Source organism: Hyposmocoma kahamanoa, unplaced genomic scaffold, assembly GCF_003589595.1.
Source record: "Hyposmocoma kahamanoa isolate Upper Pololo Valley unplaced genomic scaffold, ASM358959v1 86, whole genome shotgun sequence".
Lineage (NCBI taxonomy): Eukaryota > Metazoa > Arthropoda > Insecta > Lepidoptera > Cosmopterigidae > Hyposmocoma > Hyposmocoma kahamanoa.
This window is the reverse complement of record NW_020654289.1, coordinates 4172968-4197173: the sequence shown is the minus strand read 5'-3', so window position 1 is coordinate 4197173 and position 24206 is coordinate 4172968. Positions and strand designations below refer to the sequence as shown.

Genomic DNA, 24206 nt, shown 5'->3' with positions numbered 1-24206 from the left:
AAGGTATCTGACTCCCTAGCCGATTTGATTCTGAGAGCGTTTTTATACATTTATGGTTGAAATTTATACTGAATATAAATTTCATACGTTAAAGATCAAATTGATTTAAAAAGTTTTTTAAAACATCATTCTCATTCGGCACACAAGTTTAACCCAGAACCAAATGGTCAGTTAAGGGGTAGGACATCGACTATACTTGAGATGCACTCGAGGTTTACAACACACAAATAGGTTAGTTAACATATTTTCTTTAAGTCATCTGTAACTAGTGATTATAGCTTTTCATCAAAACTGTCTTATATAGTAATATTATCTAAAAATCCGTCCACAGGACTTTGAACTTCTACGATTTTGCGATGTCATTGACAAATATCATAATTACCTTAGAACATATTTGTGATATTTCATCTTTTATAAATCACGTACTACAGGGTTGTGATTTTCTTCTGTTACAAAAATGAAGTTAGAAAAAGTAAGAGTTTAAAGATGTAGGAATAAGTATACAAAAAAGGTTTAAGTCTCAAAGGGACATTCGAATAAACATTGTGGATTAAATTTCAAATTGTTTAACACCTTACTTCCTATAATAACATTACGAATACATAATCACAGCCCGATTTGGCTATATTGTGACAAATTCTAACACAATTTGGCTTGCATCTATTCTCCAAATCCGCACTTTCATACTAGTACTATTCCTAAGGGGTTATAAAATTAAAAATCTACTATAAAATGGAATATTATTGCCATTTTGGATGTTCTTGATTAAGCAAATACACTAATGGTATCCTAAGTTTAATAAACTAGCAACGCCCATAAAGTAGCAATAAAGGAAAAACTCTAACCAAAAATAGGAAACATTAACATATAAACAACCAACATGTAGCAATAATAAAGAATACAAATGAATGTTAGAAGATAAAGACAGAACAAAGGAAATGAGGGCTACAATCGTTAACACTCACGGACCTAACGACACTCAGCATGTTCTCTCATCATGTCTTCCAAACAATGGCGAAAATTCAAATCAGTCATTAAATATCATCCAGCTATGATGTTAAAATTGGTAACCCTCATAACGGTGACAAAATTAAATAATTTTCTAAGAATCACCGCTATCCACTGGTAGGAACTGTTGCTGGGCTACTGAAGACAAAATCATATCTATAGGCTTAGTATCGTCGTAGAGGGAAGGCGCTTCGCAAAGGATGGCAAATGTACCAACTATAGAAGCAATCGTGAAGATCCAGAGGAAAAGTCGATCCAAGACCATCGCTACGAAGCCCCAGTCTTGATCTTCCTGTTGGAAAAAAAATAGAAGAATATAATAAATTTCAAATGTTACGTCTCCTACTGATATTACGGCCAGCTTATGTACACAAAAGTGGTCATTATAGTATTACCCACCTTTCACTACGTCTCACATCGCCTGCCTGATCTGTTAGCTTCTCGCAACGCCTAACTACGATGTCGTTAACGCCCATTTACTGGGCTGCCCACAAGCAGTTACCATAAATTCAGCCTTTAATCTTTTTTTTTCCGCTCGCTACAGTCCTTGAATATTTTTTTTACATAGTCTCTTTCCTTCACACCAGTCCATTCATTTAGAAGCATTATTTTGTACATTTCATATTTTTTATAAACTCTTTTATTAGGTTCAGTGTATCACTCACAAAAGTTAATACAATTATCATTACTTACTGCATTAAATTCATCCTGTCGTTGCATATGATGTTGAATGAACATGACATTGTGGATAGCCTTTTCCAGTTCGAAAGGATATTTCTTCCGAGGAGCAACATCGCTGAGAGAGTCGTCCAATCCTGACATTACTGAAGGTAAACCATTGTAACCTGCACCAAGACTACCAAGCGCTCCAACTATGCCGCTAAATCTATAAAAAAAATAAATGTCAGACGGCATTTCCTTATTCAACAGTAATCCATTATACTAGAAAAAAAAACTTAAGTTTACGTAACGTTATAATACTGTGGTGTAATCTCTTGTTGATAATTCTCAAACGCTTGAGAATTATCAACATGAGATTACACCACACACAAATACAATATATATAAAATTGATTTTAGAAGTAGAGTATACAAATATCATATTTCCTACTAATTGGCATTGTCATCGGTCTAACCTTTGTACCAATGTTAAAATTAAGTTTGGGTTTAACCAAATTTTGGAGAGTTATAGGGGAATTATAAGTGTGAAATCTTTGTCTGTATACCTGTGTGTCTGTATGTCAGTCCGTGGCGTCGTAGAAACCAAATATTTAGATCTTAAAGCGATTTTCTATTTGGAGGCTAATTTAATCGGAAAGGTTCTTATCCATGTTTGATGGTCATTGGTTCAGTTGTTTAAAGACCATCGAATCTTTTCATAGTTAGTGTTGGGATCACAGTCATAACACAAATATTTATTTTACTCAGGTCGATTTCAAATTTGGTATACTAGGGAAATCCGATGACATTACAATAATAATGGCAACTTTGATCTGATGCCACCAGGAACTAGGACTGTCTGCAGACTACCCAACGCTTCTACTACTTACAGTAGAAGTATCGTGTTTTGGCTCATTACCTACATAGGTCTCTGGACTTTGTGACTGTGCATTTGTCGACTTTTTGAAGTACACTGCTTTGCATCGGGTGTTTGTAATAAGCTACGTTATGAAACTTTACTATTGGATTATACGACACTAAGATTTATTGAAGGCTGAATACGGAAAAGATCAAAGTGAGTAGCTATAAAGAGGTCAAGAGATCAAGGTAGCTATGAGTCGTGAGGAATAGAAATTTTTAATTTAAGTTACCTGTTAGTAGCCGTAGTAGAGTGAAGGCCATTACATCCACCAGGCAAATGATGACGCAAAGAATCCGGACTCGACGCATTCGAATTAGGTTGATCAGCAGCTGCTAAAGCGTCTTTAAATTTATTCTTCTTCATACTTCTTCCTGATATCTTCTGTGCTGCTAGGTCTCTAAGCAAGTCTTTTGGCACTCTCATTAGAAGCAATTTTGGTAGTTTCGTGATAAAGAACTTTCGCACCCACGGTGCCATTTTATGAGTACTTGGTTTTCGGTAATGAACGTTTAGAATTATAATTGTTATTACTACTGACAGGCCGACCAATAACATCGTAAATAATAGATATTTTCCAAGTAAAGGCAATGCTAGGGACGTTGAAGGAATAATTTCAGAAATAAGCAAGAAGAACATAGTCTGAGATAGGAGGATTGAAATACTCAAAGCAATTTTTTCGCCAGAGTCTGCTGGTAGATAAAAAACCAATACTGATAGATATGATATGCCAACACATGGGACTATTAGGTTGACAGTGTAGAATAGCGTCTTTCTTCGTAATGTGATATTGAAGAAGATATCTGAAACAAAAGAGAATATTTGTAGCAAATTATATAAAGATCACACAAGCCATAATTGTAAGCAAGATCATTGTGGACTCTAAATCTTTATGGGATACATGCTACACGATAACCTCGTGGGGCAGCAGAACACAAAAGTAAGACCTATCGCCGCGCAGTATTTGGATGTAGACAAATTCTTAGAAACTATTATTGCACTGCACAGAATATCTATACCTACATATAAAAGGCGAGACAAAAGAGAAGCAGAGGTAATTAAATATTTTAAAAAAGACAAAAATATCTTAAATTTAAATCAGGATTCGTAATTGGTTTAAGCTATAAATAAAATAATAAAAGAACATCAGAGCTTTGTGTTGTTGAATGTTAATGTTGAAATGTTAATAATGATAGTACAATATAAATGTTTTATTTGACATAAAACAAAAATAAAATAATCGTAGACAAGATAAAATACAGAGAAGTGGTAGTTAAAACCACGGGTTTGATGTCGCTTGATAATCGATTACGACACCGTATGGCATCCTTAAGCAAAATGGTTCTACAACGACTTATAACATTTCATAAAACTTAAGTATCTACGTCGGCAGTGTGTAAAATACTGTCATTGAACCGGAGGAATGCATCGTAAAAAGCTGATGTTTCTGCGGATATTTTTCTAACAAACAAAGACGAGTGTCCTGAAGTGCGACGTGTTAGATACAAAGCATTTTGCATTAATGATTATTTCGTTTAAATTTTGACGTATTAGATAGTAATAGCAAAGCATCTCTGCTACTAGGCTTGAAGTTTCAATGTAATGTGTCCGTAATTCCACCGTCATACTAATTGGTCTGTTTGTACATGCTAATAGGCCAATGTCACAAGAACCATTGCGTAATTTTGTTAGAATTCATATTTCAATTACGTTACTTGTAAGATATTTTTGTAACATGTACAGGAATCAGCGAAACATAGTAATCATCGCTGCTTTTAGATATTTACGTTACCAAGAAAGTAATCCGTAATATCGTATGCGTTACCGGTTGGGACTTAAGACAGAAACCACACGAAACACAGAAATAGGTAAGGACGGCGTTGGTACCTTTCCTGCCAGGTAAAATACATGCAAAGATACCTACCAGAAAAAAGGTGTAGCAGAAAGCCACTAAGGAATAAATTTCGAAGAAAGAAAAGATATCATATAGGAAAATACATGGTATATCAATCTTCAGTCCTTATAAATCTTGTGTTGGCAAATTGAACTGAAAAGCTAATGCCAAGCGTAGCTATTATACCAAGTCGTATTTTTGGAGAAGTTTATGTCGATTAGTAAAGTGTTAAAGGTTATTATGTGAGGCGATTGAAATAAAATGTTGTTCAAGATGATCGTACAACTTGTTTCCTTAAATATGTTCTGACCCTATAAAGTACAATGACAGTCATGCCTTTGCTTATGATACAAAGTGATGGGAAGAGCAAGTCGTACGCCTGGTGGTAAGCGACACTCCAGCTCATAGCATTTGAAGTGCCACTCAAGAGCTTTAAAAAAGACCCTGAGACATAAATTGACAAGTCCCATGTGCATGTAATTTCATTGCTGCTTGGCGGCAGAAATAGGTAAGGTGGCAGTATTTCCCTGGAGGAACTCTATTACAAGAAAAATGTTACGCTCTTGACAAACCTCCTTATTCTTTCACTCCCATCATTATCTTCATGTATGTCCTTTTCATTCTTCCTGTTTATTCTTGGTACAAAGGCACATTGATTGAAGATCAAGTAATTAATTCAATCATGTTGTGATTGATTCCATCGAATATCTTGATTAAAATCAATGTTTTTCAGTATAATATTATTATTACCTTACCTATTTCTGCCGCCAAATAGTAATATGAGCATTACTGCGTTCCAGTGTAGAAGAGTTTTTTATAATTTCATAGGTGATAGGTTCACAAAATAATGAAGATATGACAAAAATGGAGTCAAGTCATTTGTTTAATTTTATAATTACCATGGGTAAAATGCAACATAATGTCGTGTTGGCAACGAATGATAAATTTTAAGCATTTTCGATCTTATTTACGAAACAAAAGCATTAAATAATAGAACACTTAAAAATTGGGTTAGTATTGCAAGCAATCATTCTTTTTTATAGACATTAATACGCGTTCGAGTCCACCAGTCGTAAAAATCTATAAAAGATAATACGGTATTTTTGTGTAATAATGTCTTGCTGGCTATTACGTTTACCCATTAATTAGTAATGTATGTACTATTTGTATAAGTGCAAAGTTAAGTTTGTGTAAAGTTTTCATCTTATAAGTAAATTTTGGAACAAACTATCAGAAACAACGAAAAATATCTTACTGAGTTGACCCATTATTACTTAACAGCATCCAATAATGCTAATCGTAAATGTAAGTAAAAAGTACGTAGTCGGTGACAAAGTCAGAGTTCATTATAAATTTGTCAAGGATTGCTCGAATTTAGGCTGCAGTTACTGGTAATGAATGTAATGATAAACTTTTGAGAACAAGAAAAATTTGTCAAAGTCACGTGTGGTATGAATTGCACAACATATTTGCAACTTTGTGTTAATACGCGTAAATTTTGTAAAAAAGGTGTTATTGAGTAATGAATAAATTTTGGGACGTAACAGTCAATTAGGTTTTATTGGGTAAAATGATTGCGTCCATACACAAAAAAGGCGGAAAGTCGGATTTTACGTTTATTATAGGTAATTCAGAGTACAAAATTATAAACTCACATAAAAAATTGGCGTTAGTCATTATGTATCTGACAAAAACACTCTCCCGATATTTCAGAAAGGTTTCACGCTCTGTGGTTAACAGTTGACTGGCAAGCGGCAGTTGATAGCTTTTAGGGCAGATATGTGATCATTAGAGCGTATAATCGTAAAAAATATCCGGGCAAAATGTAAAAAATCTACTGTGATAAAAAGCCCTGTAACGACAGAAATTTGTCTAAAGATGTACATTACAAAATTATAGTATGAGAATCAAAACGACATTTCCATTCATTCGAGAGTCATGATCGTAGCAATGTATTGCTTTTTTATTCATTACTAAAGAGGTACCCAAAAAGTAATGGCTTATAAAATTTATTTGTACGCTTTTACGGGAGCTGTTGTGCTGTAAAAGTTTTTATGGAAATTACTAACATTATTTTTAGGAAGCATTTTTATGCATTGCTTCCTTGGGATAAATTTTGAAATCCACAAAGTATTCCAAAGCATCTTCCATTTCGGCGACCTCTTCCTCTTCCACCTATCTATGACTCTTACGCATTTTAAATACAGAGTCGATATTAGGATAGGTCTTCATACGAGAAAGTATGTGTGTGTGTGTGAGAGAGAGAGAGCGGTGCAACCTTTATCATTCGGATACACTAGTATATAGTTAAAGAAATAAATATCACATAAAGCGAAATGAGACCTAAAATTGACGTTTTAAAGTATGGCCACACGGAAATTCGGTTTTTCGATTTTCGATTTCGAACTTCTTTTATTGATAAAGAAAACAGAAGATATCGGTAGTGAACTACGGTGCTCGAAATACGATACACTTCCTTCGATAAAAAAATCACACCTTCGCAAATTTAACGAAATTCGTGTACAGAATAATCTCAATATAGAGTACTAAAATAACCGACCTCAAAAGTACGTGGAATTACGTCTATTTGCTAAGTTTTATTGAAATATCCCCTAGTTCGCCACTATACAGGACGTGACGCTGGAGATAATAAAAATAGGTTCTTACTACGACACTACTCAAAGTATATTGAGACTAAAACGCCTTGAATGGAAGAAATAGCAAAATCAACCATTAAAGTAATTGCTCCTAAATTAAAGTTAGGCGCTATTTATAAAAGTGAATCTTCATGCGTGAACAGCCACCCTTCGAGGTGGATGATTTTCTTCAAAATGAAATGGGACCACTATGGAAGTACCTCCTTTCTAACAAAAAAAGAATCATGAAAATCGGTTCACAAATACCGGAGTTATCGCGTAACATACATACAAAAAAAAAGAAAAAGAAAAAAAAAGAACATACAGTCGAATTGAGAACCTCCTCCTTTTTTGAAGTCGGTTAAAAATCAGATTCATGTCATGTCAATCAGGTCATGTTTCACTTTCAACCGACCCAATCGACTCTCATGAGGCTATTTGATGTGGACCCGAATTAATAGTCTTCATTATGGACACGTCATATCAGGTATGACCTGTACAATAGTGTTTGTGCTACTCTGCGGTCTGCTGAGCAATGAGGCTGTTTTTTTTGTGGACGATGCGATTGAAACTATCTATCTACGTGGTAGGTCACATTGTGCTTTATAATAGCGAGGCAAACTGATCAACTTCCTCAATCCATTGTTGTATTGAATCCATAGGGCAGGCACTAAACGAATTTTTAATTACTATTTCGCTGCTGGATGAACTTGACTGGATTAATGTGTGTGCGCTCATACAGAACGTCACTCGTTGAAAGGCAGATGGCGTCTTCTGGTGACCACTCATAATATGTGATTTTACAGATTTCCTCGCACGGCTGATGAACACCGACAGCCACACACAGGGCCGACATTTTAAATTAATCAACTACAGAATTCTCATCATAGACTGTAGGAAGCCGCGTTACGAAAATTAATTTACGTAATTAGAGACTAAAAAACCGGGAACAAAAGTATGTTAAGTTTTTTTAAGCAATCGCTATTCTATCAAAACTGGGTAAGCAAAAAAGACATTTGAAATATTAACTTGTTTACCAAATTTAAATACTTTCGTAATTTCAAATAAAACTTGAGTTCTAATGTAACCATTTTATTACAAGAAGCAGGTTTGAAGAGACAAAGACTCGGAAACAAATTTATTAAATCCCTGAGGCTATAATATTAATATAAATAGTAGGGAAATATCATATTGACGTCGATAACAAGATAAACCAGGACAAGATAAGGTACTCGTATTTGTTGGAATATCCACCTGTGATGAATTGGCGTGATGTATTCTCAATGAGTAGCCTAATCTTTAGAATAAATATCGGAACAAAAATTAAACTTTTCAGTCAACATTAACAAAAAATAACTAGGCTTACGAAAGAAAAAAAAACGATACAAGTAACGAGCAAAAAGTTGAATAAATCCCACGTGGACCATAATACAAAATGGAAAGGGGTTCTATAATAAAAAGTCGTCATTACGGAGTCAAAATGTGTTTATCTACACGTAAAATGTATGGTCGTTTGTTAAACGACACACTCGGTAAACGCCGTGAAATTAAGTATGCTACAAAATGTGTCCAGAAAGCTAAAAAAGCCTGTGTTAGAGCAACAATTTTCGTTATTCGCATTCTTGCGTATTTGTTTTGTTTTCGTACACAAACGTACTTTTTAAACCTCTGACGAAATAAGAGGAGAGTTTTATTCAAATTTCAGATTAAAATTTCAAATCATCTTTATTTCATAGGTAAGCAATTAAGTTTAAGTAACTTTTCATTAGCAGTAGAGCTCCTTGTGAAAGAGTTCGTCCAGGGAAGCACTTCCACCTTACCCATTTCTGCCACCAAGCAGTAATGTCAGCATTACTGTGTTCCGGTTTTGAAGGGTAAAGGTTGCTGGTGAAATTACAGGCACATGGGACTTGTCAACATGTCTCAGGGTGACGAGCGCAGTGGTAGTGCCCCTCAGATCTTTTCGATTTAAAGCTCTGAGAGGCACTAACTGTTATAGACAGGCGTGTAGCTTACCATCAGGCGCACGACTTGCTCGTCCCGTTACTTGAAGTTATAAAAAAAAACAAATTACACTTGAAATCAAACTTTCTACCGCTCATTCGTAAGTCCCAGAATCCCATAAGTTTGCAGCCTTTGTTTGTGCTTCCGTATTTCTACGTCGTAGCTTCTTTTTTATAATAAGTTACGGGACGAAGAAGCCGCGCGCGTGGTTGTAAGCGACATTCAGAACTTTAAGGCAAAGTATTTCAACGCAAGCTTAGATTTTAGTAGGTGAGGTGTGGGGGTCGCCCCACACGTTCTGCAGTCCGCGCGCTAAAAGTTAATATGAATAAAATAGGAACAAATGGTGAAAATTTGGCACAGATCCGACGTCAACGGAGTGGGTGGCGTGGTGTGTCGTTAAACTGCTAGGCAATTTGCAAATTTTGGGGTAAATATGAATTTAATAACTATGGAGCATCAGTTGAAATGCAAAAGTTAGCAGGTTCTCTGTAGTATTTAAAGAGAAATATCTTTATATACAAATTATGTACAAAGTTAAATATTTTATACTTAAATAATTCGTTTTAAGACTTTAATTTTTTCGGATATAGGACCTACATCTTATTTATTTATCTTAAAGGGAGACCAACAGCTTAAAACTAACTTATATAATAATAATGCCTCCGTGGCGGTTGCCATGCCGGACTGCCACGCAGAGGTCACATGTTCGGTTCCCGGGCCGGGAGAAATATTTGTATGGCCTACATTTATTTCTCTCGTGAGTTTGGGTGTAATTTGTGGTTGTCTATGTGTGTCCATGGCATCCGCGACACAGGGTTTCCCTAGTGCCCCATGTTGAGTGTGTACGTTATTATTATTATTATTCAATTCTGGTTTTTATTCTCACTCCTTTACTGTTCATGCAGTCAGACTTTGGAACGCACTTCCCGTTTCTGTACATGACAGTAAATCCTTAGCTATCTTTAAAATAATAGTCAAGGAGCACTATATATCCTCGGTTCCGTCCATTTTGTAGATATTATAATGTGAAATATGTATTTATCTAAGTATTTATACAGTCTGTAGTAATTTAATATTTTTGTTGTTTTTTTTATTATTATTTTATTACATGATTTATTTTTGTTTTGTTGTGCACGTAAACCCGTTAGCGTAATTATTGTGTCCTGTATTTTGGTCTGCAGGAAGAAATTTCTCATAGAAATAAGCAGTAGCTTTTGTTTGTGTCTTCCGTTTTACTAAATGTGATATGTATTTTCCTGTACAATAAATAATTAGATAAATAGTTGACAAGTCCCACGTGCCTGTAATTCCATCCGTTTCCTCATGCTCCTTCTGGTAGGACCAAAAGGATAAATATGTCCTCGTGTTCCTACTAATGTACTGTCACCTACATTTATATGTATTTGTACTCGTATAGGCAAAACCGAAAATATCGCGAGGTGTTATTTGTTGCTTCTACTTCTTCTTGATGTATCGATGGCAAACACTATAATGATTGCTATCGTGGTGAAATGATATGCCATCGGCGTAAGGTTAGCCGATTGTTACCCACAACGCAAGACGTACAGGAATGGAATGGTACGTCGTGAGGGGAGGCTCTTTTCGTGCACCCCTGTTTGTTACTAAATATTAACAATGTTTATAATGTGAATTTTACGGCTTCCAATCTTAAAATTATTACAAATTTAATCAAAATTTCTAACAGAGTTCTGTTTAAACAAGAAAATTCGATACTGGTCCATTATCTACCGAAGCAGAAGGAAGATTTGTATTAATTTATTTTAAAATCTCTGTGCCGCGTAAACAAAATGAATAAATACTATTGGTTGCTGCTCCAGCTCTTCTCCGCTCCTTTTTGGTAGCTATAGGCTTAATACGTCTAAGTTATATGGATTGAAAAAGTTTACAAATTTACGACGCGAAAGAAAAAAGTTAATAAACACCTTCTCTTTGTAAGTCATCAACAAATAACGATACAAACGTCATAAGTAATTTGAAAATTCGTCAATATTTTGCAAGAGTGTTAGTAAAAACTATTTCTCGAACATAGATATTAGAGCTCTTTGTGAAAGTGTTCGTCCAGGGAAGTACTGTCACCATACCTATTTCACCCAATCCTAATGCCATGTCTCGATTTGCAACTGCACTCGGTACTAGACGCGTCTCAAATTTCATTGTTTTTGACAAGTAATCAGTCCTGTGATCACACGGTACTCGCATTAGGGCTCGTTCGAGTTCCGGTGCAACTTTAATCAGACCCCGGGTTCAGATGCTACAAACCCGTCTATTTCTGCCGCCAAAGAATAATGTCATATATGCGTTCCGGTTTAGAACGGCAAGGTTGCTGGTGAAATTACAGGCACATGGGACTTATCAACTTATGTCTCAGGGTTACGCCCGTGGCAGTGTCTATAAGTAATCATTTAATTTGTTTAAAAACTATTCTGCCAAATCATTATGGTGACAATTGCGTTCCGATTGGCCAGCCCGAATATGAAACAATTGACGGGTGTCGTCAATTGTTTCACTTCGTTAGTAGCAGTAGAGCTCCTTGTGAAAGAGTTCGTCAAGCGTAGTACTGCCACCTTACCTATTTCTACCGCCAAGCAGTAATGTCCGCATTACTGTGTTCCGGTTTTGAAGGGCAACGGTGCTGGTGAAATTACAGGCACACGTGACTTGTTAATTTATGCCTCAGGGTGACGGGCGCAGTGGCAGTGCCCCTCAGATCTTTGCGATTTAAAGCTCTGAGTGGCACTGCAACTGTTATGGACAGCCGTGTACATACCATCAGGCGCACAATTTGTTCGTTCCGTCACATGATATTATAAAAAAATGCCCGAAATATTTGTATTATTTAAAATAAAAGAACACAAAGTTTGTCATTTACGAATCGTGCAAGATTTGCCGAGCTAAGCTGGGAAAGTAATAAATATGAATGTTCATTCATGTCCACTGCTCTAAACCTTAAATCTGTCCAAGAACAGTGAACTATGTAAACAGGCTGAAGGAAAACTGACACATAGGTGCTCACAAGCATCAGTGTCCGTAATTACGGAAAATAAAAACAAAAGTGACTTATTCTATTTTTTTTACTTTTTTCTATTATACACATCCTTCATTTTTTAACCTTATATCCTCACAGTGTTCTAAAAAAAATCACTAGATACCTCGGTGGGAACGGAAATTGCTTGACTCGTATAATACAGGGTCTCACTGGTACTCGTACTAGTTAGGCAATCCCTGACTGCCCGGCCTCTGTTATAAATGGTAATGGTAATTACTTAGGTAGCGTAATCGCATTGCCGGTTTATAATATCATAGCATAACAGTCGTTCTAGCTGATAACATTCATCGGCCTAAATAATATTTCGTGAACTGTCAAATCAAACTGAAATAGAATTTACTCCATACTAAATGATATAGGTGGCGGCATCGAGTAGATGTTTGGATAAGTACCTACTCGATGGGCGGTGATAACCGCTTGATAATTAAAATATCATATCACAACGGTCGTTCTAGCTGATAACATTACGTGCAATACGTAGATTCTCGAAATGTAATACTTCACGAAATATTATCAGGGTCGATGAATGTTATCAGCTAGAACCATCGACATACTCGATTTATATATTGTGTTCCTTCTTCACGTGTTAGTTGGCAAATATTATTTAAACAAGGATAGAACGTGTGCCAACTGATCCCACATTATTTAGAAAATTAATTTCAATGAAATGACATGTGATTTGCGATTAAATAATCAACTTCGCTTAATATTTCATTTTGCAACACCATCTTTATCAGGATGTGGTGCCATCTAGTTCCAATTCCCCGCAACGGCAAAATTTAAGAACGTAATAAATATTTATTTAAGCATTAGTGTTAAATGAGATATGCAGTTTTAATTATTACAACAGTTAACCTAAAGTAAAGTAAGTCGCCTACCTTCTAATCAAGGTAGGCGATCATTATAGCAATCTGAAATTTGGACACTGCAGCTCTGAATAATAATCGGGTGCTCCTATTGAATCACTGGCGCAAATTTCTGAGCCAGGTTATTCCCTTCTTTGTATTTTGCCTTGGATTATTAATTGTAACAGGTTGTACTTTGGGTTTCTCAGTATATGACCCAGATACTCCAGTTTCTTTCTTTTGATGCTGTTCAACACTTCGACCAAAACGTTGCAGTACCCTTTCGTTCGTGACTTTGTCTCTCCACGATACTCTCAACATAGGGTAATATTAACTAATATCCTGTTTTTACAAAAAAATGTAAATGTAATATAATACGTTCTAATGAGTATGGTAGAACTCATGTGTTTTCTGGAAGTGGTGTTAATGTATTTTTCTACAGTATTCATAGTCTTTCTGCGATTGCAAACTTAAAATTATGAATAACAACTGCAGATTGCATAATGATATTGATCCTGGCTTTTCTGTTCTAGGTATTCTTTAACAAACATCGAATCGGCCCAAACAATATTTTGCAAACAATGTTTAAATAAATTTTAGAAAACTCTGGCATATTGTAGATCGTAAATAAACGAGAGTACGTTTTTTAAAAATAAAAAAGTAAGTACGGTCAAGAAAAATCACGATGTAACCAGTAATTGATTGATTTTATTTTGTTTGCCCCATCTCCGAGAAACTTTATTGTCTAATTTTGGTGCGTTATAAACTATTTAGGAATAAATGTTGGATTTACAACGTCTCAACGTCATTAAAAGCTACGAAAATGGCTTTAAAGACAAAAGTATCTTACGTAATGCGCGGGCGGACAAGTCATGTGCCTGAGGGTAAGCCACACGCCTGTCCATAACAGTTGCAGTGCCACTCAGTTTTAAATTGCAAAGATCTGAGGGGCTCCGCCACTACGCTCGTCACCCGGAGATTTAGGTTGACAAGTCCCATGTGCCTGTAATATCCGCAGCACCCTTACCCTTCAAACCCGGAACACAGTAATGCTGACATTACTGCTTGGCGGCAGAAATAGGTGAAGTGGCAGTACTTCCCTGGACGAACTCTTTCATAAGGCATTCTACTGTTACTAAAAACTGCGTTGAAAACGTAAGGTTGCGCACCGGCAGCGCCCTCATGGCATCGCTGTAAGAGTAACTACTACTCGTACGTTTTTTGCAAAATGTCATATTCTTTCGTAACATATAGAGAAAACAGTCGATAACAACTACATAAATATTTAATTTTGTACGCAACGCTGCGAACGTATTTTTACGTAACGTAAGTGACTTTAATCTTTCAATTAAATTGATAAGGCAAAGAACGCGTAAACATAAGTAGCCATGTTGAATTCTACAGCGATGGTATCACCCTACACTGTCGTGTCAAAATTCTGAACACGATACACGATAAAAGCATAGACACTGCCACGTCTCTTGATTATTTCAGGATGATAAGATAGATAAGCAGTATATTTGTATTAGCAGGAACACGCATTACAATACAGTACAAAGTACAAAGACCCTTGTTAATATGAACTGTAAAAACGGATAACTCGACGGATTCTCGACTCGAGAATTCGACAGCTGCACCCAATACACAGATATTATCAAGATAACACTTTTACAGGAATAATAAAAATAGTAAAAACTTCAACAACTCTGTACCTGATGGATTCGAAAAAATATATGTTGAAATCGATGGAAATAAATTGACCTATGGTTTACGTCGTAATTGAAATTTTAACTTAACAAGTTTTAAAAAAACTGTACGAAAATCATATGATTTATTTATGAAAAAAAATTTGCACAGCAACTTCCAAGAACTTTGCACTATTATTTCTGTAAAAACGAGAAGCGACGGGGAAGCGTATCGCAGTAAAAGTTTAAAATAGTGTAAAACTTTGAATAGCCATTATAAAAAATAAATACTTTCTTTCAAACACGTTCAGAAATGTTTGCATAACTTTTAAAAAACGAATACAGAAACTTCGTCATTTATGGACCGAGCGACTTCTTCCCGGCCAAGGCCTGCAAACTGCGTCTGCTGCTCTAAACTTTAAATCTATCTACTAACAATGAACTATGTAAACAAGCAAAAGAAAAATTCATACTGCCAACTGCCCAGGGTTGTAATTGCGAGAATTAAAATTACCTACCACTACCGGTTACACAAAAAAAGCGGTAAACTGAAGTTCTTTGGTATTCGTCTCTGTTTTTTCGTTTTTTTTTTTGTATTTTCGTAAGAGCGATAACGAAAATACAGTAACAGACACACATTTAAACACATCATCAGAAGTTCAGCAGACTACTATTAATGTGCCTGGAAAAACAACATTTTCTTTTACCAATTGTCCTAACATATATATATTTTTATTTTTTCTAGTATACCTCTTCCTCTCTTTGATATTATTTCCTCACATTGTTTGAGAAGAACTCAATCCCAACATAATATAAAGGAGCAATCCCTTAATATGCGTGCTTATTGCATAAGACAATACCAAAAAGTAAGAAAAAAAAAAGCAAATGTGCAAAGTACTTTTAGAGAAACGACAAAACACCTAATGCGATTATACAAGTCTTTACATTGTAGCCTGAAGAGATTTATGCGTAACAGAGGTCTATTGTTTTATTTATCTATGTTTTTCTTTGTTGTACAATATTGGTTACATTAAAATACATAATTTTTTTTAGGGTATAAAAAATGTAAGATCCTTTGGATAATAGAACGTTATAGCTTTTTAGTAGCAGTTGAGCTCGTTGTGAAAGAGTCCGTTCAGAGAAGTACTGGGACCTCACCTATTTCTGCCGCCAAGCAGTAATGTGAGCATTACGGCATTACAGTGTTGAAGGGTAAGGGTGCTGGTGAAATTACAGGCACAGGGACTTTTCAATTTATATATCAAGGTGATGGGCGCAGTGGCACTGGTATAATAAGTATGGAATTATACCAAATCCCGTATTCTCCATTTCTGCTCACGATTAGTTTAAACCACTTGCACTTTAGGTAAAAACGCGGTTAAAACTCGGGCGGGTTTGGGTTTTTACCCAACACCCACCTCTGCCTATAATATGGTGAGGCAGAATCTGGTGACCCCGCACCAGATTATGACTTGCTGACAAAGAATCAAAATCGGTCCATAATTGACGGAGAAATCGGAAAACATAAATAAAGCCTATAACCACCTCCTTTTTTTTAACAAAAAAAAAAACAAATCGTTTTTCTTGACGAACAAAATGCGTTCCAACACCACACCTTTACAAAAGCGATTTAAAACACGAACATAAAACAAAGCTTTAACCCTTACATCTTTACTCTCGCAATCTTACAGTTGCAAATTACGGCAGAGCTCTTATCTATGCTAAGTTAGAATTTTACTGCTGACTGAAACAGGTTAAACGGTTGTTACGCTAACACGTCTCACGAATACTTATTATCTCAGGAAATCCATTGGAATGCAACAAGCAGAAACTGATACAGTACAAATATGTTTACCAAGGCGAAACATTTTACCATCGATTTTCGACTTTATCGAAGCGCAGGAACCAATCGACTTAAAAAAATAGGAGGTTCTCAATTCGTCTGTATTTGAGATACACACCGGGCCATTAGCTTCAACTGTACCTAAGCACAAGTCTGGTCGAGTATGGACTACTGATGCCACATATGGGATGGCTTTGCTACATACCAACTGGCCACCCTGTATTCAATTGACAAGCGTGTCAAGAGGGTTATAGGTGACACAGAATTAGCTTTGAACACCGCTGTAAAGTTGCCTGTTTATCGGTATTCTACAGGATATATGACGGAGAGTGCGCGAGGGAATTGCGCGAATTAATTCCGCCTTCCCCTTTCCATCATCGGGGGACCAGGCGTAGGCTAGGGGTCCACCCCTATGTTGTGGATATTCCAAGAATTCGCACGAAGCGCTTCGCTTCTACATTTATATGGCGAATGGCTATTGTGTGGAATTCACTGCGTGCAGACTTATTCCCTGAACGTTACAACTTGGACCTTTTCAAGGCGAGGGTCGTCGACTTCATCGTCACTTTCCATCAGGTGAGATGGAGTTCAAATGCGGACTTAGTTTTTAATAAAGAAAAGATGCCCCATTTCCCGCACATAAAGAATTATTGAAATCGGTTCAAAAAAGTAAATACATCAGTGTCTGTTACTCATAAATAAGAAGTCAGTAAATTTGGACGCAAAACATGTACCTACTGCCAAAGGGCATCTTATTTAGAATTCACTGAGTAAACATATAATAAGGACCTTAAACAAAAGCCTAAACTCACCACAGAAAATGCTGAGTCGAGGAATTGGTATTTTGTTGGACGAATTTAATAACAGGCTCATAAAAGTGACCTACTTATGTAAAACGGGAATAAATTAGCTATAATCTTACAACACTAGATATACGTATGTATAGGTACAGAAAACCGACTAAATTAAGGTATAGAAAATGTAATATGGGTTATTTAAAAAAAAAGCATTTTTTTTACAAAATTGTTTGAAATTTGACGATAGATAACTAAACTTTCTTAATGCTTCGTTATATATTCGTTAATATTGAGTAATTGTAGGAATTCACCACATTTGTCGACGTGATTTCGGCTTGTGTGATCACGTATCACCACACTTGCCGCGTTGAGCCGATCGGCCAGCCGTATAAGCCGTCACGGTCATAGATTCGGCCGCCGATGCCACAATTATGCCATCACAACCACCGATCGGCGATGGGTGTAAAAGGGAATACATCTTCGTAAGAACAGGATCGGAGCTATTCGGACGTCCTCGGGTGCATTCGGCAGAGTCCAATGACGCGATCGAGAATTCGGCAAGAAGTCCTTTCGTAACCGGCATCTATTTAGTCGCGATATACGTACCGAAATTACAGCTTTCTCTGTCCCGCCTATTGCGATTCCGCATCGATAAGTGTGGTTACATCCTTAGGAGTCGATACTACTACGTTTTGCTTGAATCGAGTGGCGGGGACATTGGCTTTATTTCGGAATTTATTTTTTTACAAACGAAAAATATAAGCTATTTGAAAAATGTTTATCGTATAAGTATTTAGTTCAGTTGATATTAAAAAAATCATTGATATATATATATAAAGTTTTCTTGTAAAATTTCGATGCAACTTTGTGTTTATTTTCTATAGTGAAAATTTTTAGAAATCGTGCTTTTTCACCATATAGTAATCAGTATCTTCAATTTTATTATATATTTTTTACAAAGCGATTGATTCAACGCTTTCACGGTTATGCAATATCAGCCAAAGCCATTTGAGGTTGTACAGACTGAAATTATCATTGCAGAAACATTAAAATAGTAGATCGTCCAAGATCATATACATAGTATACATAATCTCAGTACAGAGTACTAAAAAAACCGACCTCAAAAGTACGTGGAATTACGTCTATATGCTAGGTATAATAATAAGTTTCATTGAAATATCCCCTAGTTCGCCACTATACAGGACTTGATACCTACTGGAGATAATAAAAATAGGTTCTCACTACGACGCTACTCAAAGTATATCGAGAGAAAGACGCCTTGAATAGGAGAAATAGCAAAATCGACTAAATGATTGCTAAAAGTAATTGCTCCTAAATTAAAGTTAGGCGCTATTTATAAAAATGAATATTCATGCGTGAATAGCCACCCTTCAAGGTGGATGGTTTTCTTCAAAATGAAATGGGACCACTATGGAAGTACCCCCTTTCCAACAAAAAAAGAATCATGAAAATTGGTTCACAAATACCGGAGTTATCGCGTAACATACATACAAAAAAAAAGATAAGAAAAAAAAGAACATACAGTCGAAGTGAGAACCTCCTCCTTTTTTGAAGTCGGTTAAAAAGAGAAATGAAAAATATCATTGAACTCATGCATGTACCTAATCTTCAGAGTTTAGTGAAACATTATTTGATGATCGATTTGAGTAAGGACTTGACCGATGGCTTTATATTGACCTCGCATAATGTCAGGCGATTACAACACCAGGCCACCGGGCACTCCTGTGATTTGATCTTGAGGACCTTCTATTTTTCTGTCTGAAATCTATAACTTTACTGAATTTTCTTGAATTATCTGGAATTCAATTTATATTTGTCTTATTTGTCTTCTTCATTTTGAGACCAAAAAATTTAGTACCAAGTCGTGGACAGAGGTTTCAACCCTATTTTGTGCCTATTCAATACATGCAAACATTTTGTTTCATCGTTTTCGCTGCGATGATTAAATGACAAAGATAGCTTTATACCCAATTTCGTATATTAGTTCTTCAAATTATAATAATAGTTCATTACCAAACAAACAAAAGAACGAATGACGCTAGTGCGGTGTCTTATCGATTAGGTATTAGCAATAAAAAAAATAACAACGGCAACATAGCCTTATTAACTGAAATAAATATGTCACGGGGAGGTTTATCAAAGGTTTATCATGCATGCTACGGCCACTGATATTATCACTATCGTTCTTTAATCTCCACGGATTATATTAAGCTACACTCTACCGTGTTGCTACGTCCATGTAACTAGATTAAAAATAATTGTTGGTTTAGTATATTTTTTAAAAATATAGGCAAAGCAAACTATGTGTGTGTATGTGTGTGTCTCGGGCAGTCATGTGTAGAGATGGGAAAAACTGCTTATTTTTTAGACGTTATAACGTTGTGCTTTTTAAAAGCTTTTCACTTAAACGCCTTTTTGTTTGAAGTTTACAAAAAGTTAAACAGCTTTGATTTTAAGGTTTGCATTGACTTTTGCATTGAAGGTTTGCACTTTGGCTGGAGGCAGCCAAAGTGTTTTCAATTTACCCTTTAGTAAAAGTGATTTTTGGAAAGATTCATCCCAGTTCCTGATCATTTGAATATGAGAAGCAGCTTGGATGATCCGGCAAGCCAGTTGTGATGGCACCCCTTGCGAACCTGTCAGCGGTTTCATTGCCGGGTTTCAGGCTAAGGCGAGATCAGTGTTAGATGAATGACAATCAAATAATTTTTAGTACGGAACGGTGGCTTAATAATGCGATAATGCTTAATAGAGCGATAATACGCAAGAGAACTGCCTCCCCGATGCGCCATGTGCGTGATGGATCCAACAGCATTGTGAAATTAATTTGGGAGTACTCTGCTTGCGCTATTTGCAAGCACTGGAACTCAGTACACATGAGTTCCAGGGTTTTGTTTATAATTTGATGTAGTTTTAATAATAATCTTCCATACTAACGTAGACTATAAGTTTTTGTAACTAACACGCTATGGGCATGGTCCGAAATAAAAATTTTGAATTTAAATTTGAATTTCAATAATATCTTGTAGGCTGATAACCTGATATCGTGTTCTCAAGATTTCACAACTGTCAAATTTGTTTCTTCTACCAATTGGATTTGGAACATCGTAGCGACATCTCTTTACAAACGTTTAAACTAATTCGTTTGTCAGTTTTATCGACATAGAAACTATAAGTTATAAGTTTCAAGTTCATATTCCCCCGGTGTTCCTTTTGCCCCACCTGACCATAACAATGTTGAATTTACTTTTGTGTAATGTGTGAACGACGACGACGATCATAACGTCCATACCAAAAGCTGATGAGGCCAAAATTATAGATGATTGAATATGGGTTGGTGCCATGAAATTGAATTTGCATAAAGTCAGACAGATTCAAAGCCAGGCCACCGGGCACTTCTATCTATACATTTGTCTAGTCTGCATCTTCAATTCACAGACTAGTGACTAGACTAATTTACTTTAGTTACTTCTATTGTATAATGTGGGCATTAATACATACATATTGTCTCGGGTAAGGGTGTTCGTGGTACCGTCGTTGTTTCCGAATTCCATGACACAAGTGATAACTGCCTCCGTGGCCGAACGGTTACCATGCCGGACTGCCACGCAGAGGCCCCAGGTTCGATTCCCGGGCCGGGAGAAATATTTGTATGGCCTACATTTATTTCTCTCGCGAGTTTGGGTGTAATTTGTGGTAGTCTATGTGTGTGTCCATGGTACCCGCGATACAGGGCTTCCCTAGTGCGGAGCTATGTTGAGTGTGTGCGTTATTATTAAAAAAAAAGCAATGTAAGTAATATAATGTAGTGTAAGTGTGCAATCCTGACTTACAAAAAAGCGTGCATTAAAAAACAATTATTAAATAAAAGGACACGAAACAAGAAAAATAAAACAATTTTGTAAGTGGTACACTACACTGTATTCAAATTCAAATTTCAGTTAATTTCAAATATTTTCAGACAACATTGTTCCCAATGTCCTTTTAAAAGTGTGTTTTGTATTGAAGTACATTATGTCAGTAACCAAGGTAGGTATGTTGAGTCTCCTTACATTTTTATTATTTTTTATGTTATCGGTATCTTAACTAAAATAACGAAATATATCGGTATCTGTTAAACGGCTAATAAATTATTTGTAACAGTGCTTAAAAGTTAAAAACTTTGTATGGACGGGCCCCAGTGGGCAACGTATGTCGTCCAATATTTACGTATGAACACAGAGGAACTGACCTGGATAAGGCTCCTGACAGCAAGGGTAGTATCTTTCGTGTCTTTCGGCTGGAACTCCAAGGATGTCCCATTCAACAGAAGGATAGTACTCCCGAAGGTCAATGCCGACATCCACCATATCACCTTTCTTTTGATTTATGTGTTTGAGGTCAATCTGTGAACAAATATGGTAGAGATTTATAGGTTTCGTTATTTATTCCATTTTAAAATTTGTTTGTTTTTTTTATATGATGATAAATATTTCGTTTCTTGTTGATTTATCACCCAAGTAACAATTAATAACATTTGTTGAGTAATTGCTGCCCATACAATTTAAGAGTAGCCTTTACAAGGGGTAAGCAATTGGAATAGGTAGAATATCATATTTATTATTTAATTATATTATAACAATAAACTAATAGAATATTCGAGTTCTTAGGTTTTCGCGATTGATACACATAGGAAATGAAACTATTTTTCCGGATTTAAATCGCATATATTGTTTTTTTAGACAAACCAACGTTTCGGGCCCTTTACAGGTTCCATTGGGTAACCTATTACATACTCGAATTTTTTGAAAGAAAAAACATTTTCCTCTCAAAATTACTTTCGAGGTTATGAAATTTCGACCAAACGTTATTTCTGGAAACTACTGATAGGTAACCCGGAATCATGGTCACAGGTTCGAGTCAATTTTTTGTGATAGATCTTTGTATTTAATAATTGAAACAAACTAGTGGAAGTATTTCGCAAAAAACCACTCAATAACAGATGTTCATAAAAAGTGACATCAACAAAAAGTGTCAGCTTGTAGTAACTGGAAAGTTCATAAAATCTCTCACAGATGTCACAAAATAAAAATAAAAAGTGTAACCTGGTTTAGTTTCTGATTATTATTGTTCTGCTATATGCTATTTCAAAATAACAACTAACAACTTATCAACTTCTGACATATATTCCTATTTTCAATGTCATTTTTTCTTTTTTGGTACGGTTTTTTCCATTGGAAAAGGCAAAGGCACTAATGCGCCATACAGCCAGACTAAGAATAATCTTTTTCTTGGGTTCCATTACAAAATGTCTCCCATAGTGCGTTTTACGAAATGATTTAAAATTGGACAACTTTCTTGATTTTTCAGAAGATCTGTTTGGTGTTTGGATGTTTTCAGGGGTTTTGTACAGTACAAGAAGTTTGTAAATATAAATTTTCGCCCATTTCTTTGGGTAGGCAAAGCTTTGACCATACAGTCTAATTTAATATCTTTCCTTATTTTGACGGAAAAGGCGACAAGCGCTTGTTCTTTTTAACTATTTGTTTGTGTATATTACGCGATTACTTAATTTGTAAACCGATTTTCATGATTCTTTTTTTGTAGGAAAGAGGTTACTTCAGCATTGGTCACATTTAAATTTTAAGAAAATAGTGCCCCTCTAAGAGTGGCTAAACTATGAACCCCGTTTTGTGCACTTTTTGGCAACCGATTTCAGCAAAACTTGGCAAACAGATGTAATTCCACGGATATTTGAGGTCGTTTTTTTTTGTAAAAATTTATATTATTTTCAAATTTCATCTTTAAATCTAACATGGTAAAACGATGAAAGGAGTTTGGAAAACACGTGTTTGCAAACGTTAAAGTAAATTAGATAAACCTCACCTGATCACCGTCATAACTCCAGGACCCAAACTTCAAAAAACAAGTTTGCTGGTCAAACGGGAAATATCGGACGTCGATTTCGCAGGAGGACTTGAAAATGGCTGGTGGAGTCCATAGCACTTTGCCGGTATGATGGAGTACCGCTTTTGTCATAGTTGTTACAACGTATTCGCCGTCGGCGCTGAAAAGAAAATTTTAAATTAGATTGTATGAACTTCATACACTTGTCAAGTTCAGAGTTAGTATGATGTTGGTTTCATAATTATAATATGAGATTAGGTTTGTGTGCTGGTGAAATTACAGGCAAATTGGACTTGTTAATTTATGTCTCAGGGTGGCGGGTGCAGTGGCACTGCCCGTTAAATCTATGCAATTTATAGCTCTTGAGTGGCCAATACACCTCTCGTATAATACAGGTGTGTCGCTTACCACCTGGATCACGACTTCTTAGTTTCGTCGCTTGATATCATGAAAAAAGAAACGGTTTTTTTACGATTTACACCGGATTTACTATTATTACGACTACTTCTACGACTCCATCTTTTAAAAAATCGTTAACAGGTAAGGTGTAACATAGCAATTTGATAAACCACCTGAACATAAATCGATATTTACATGTCTATCCGAATTTGTTGTAGCGTCGAGTTACTTTGACGAAATTCCCCGTTATAAGTCCCGCTTGAAAAGGACCAAGTCCGCAACGAAAATTGTCGACACACTCAAGAATGTGGATTCCGAAAAGTGGCAATTAAGAGAGCCAAAATTAAATTCCATCGTATTCTACGTAAGAGCACAAGAAAATATAGCACCTTCTTGTCGAGGTCGCTGTCATCCTTAGACAAGATTTTGTTAGAAAGCCCTTACAAAATAGATCTCGAAAGAAAAGCTACCACCGTATCGATCGATACGATCTAGCCTGCCGTAATTTCTTAACGATGTCGACAGTCCTGCGAATCAACC

General features: G+C 35.9%; 1 protein-coding gene across 1 annotated transcript; it reads right to left on the bottom strand.

The window, feature by feature from the left end:
* Window positions 1-987: 987 nt before the first annotated feature.
* Window positions 988-23423, bottom strand: LOC113234767 (acetylcholine receptor subunit alpha-like 2). The gene is made up of 5 exons (XM_026470237.1): window positions 23247-23423; window positions 21613-21766; window positions 2819-3389; window positions 1702-1894; window positions 988-1300 (listed from the first exon to the last, which is right to left on the bottom strand). Exons 1-5 carry the CDS (start codon window positions 23397-23399, stop codon window positions 1103-1105), a joined length of 1269 nt encoding a protein of 422 aa, XP_026326022.1. The 5' UTR covers window positions 23400-23423; the 3' UTR covers window positions 988-1102.
* Between the last annotated feature and the right edge of the window lie 783 nt (window positions 23424-24206).

Bases quoted from the DNA above. Each gene is read 5' to 3' on its own strand.
- LOC113234767 (XM_026470237.1), bottom strand. From the start codon at position 23,399: ATGACAAAAGCGGTACTCCATCATACCGGCAAAGTGCTATGGACTCCA. The intron at 3,390-21,612 runs GTCAGTTCCTCT...CTTTTGTTTCAG, and splicing joins CTGTCAGGAGCCTTATCCAG to ATATCTTCTTCAATATCACA. The intron at 1,301-1,701 runs GTAAGTAATGAT...TTTTTCCAACAG, and splicing joins GACAGGATGAATTTAATGCA to GAAGATCAAGACTGGGGCTT.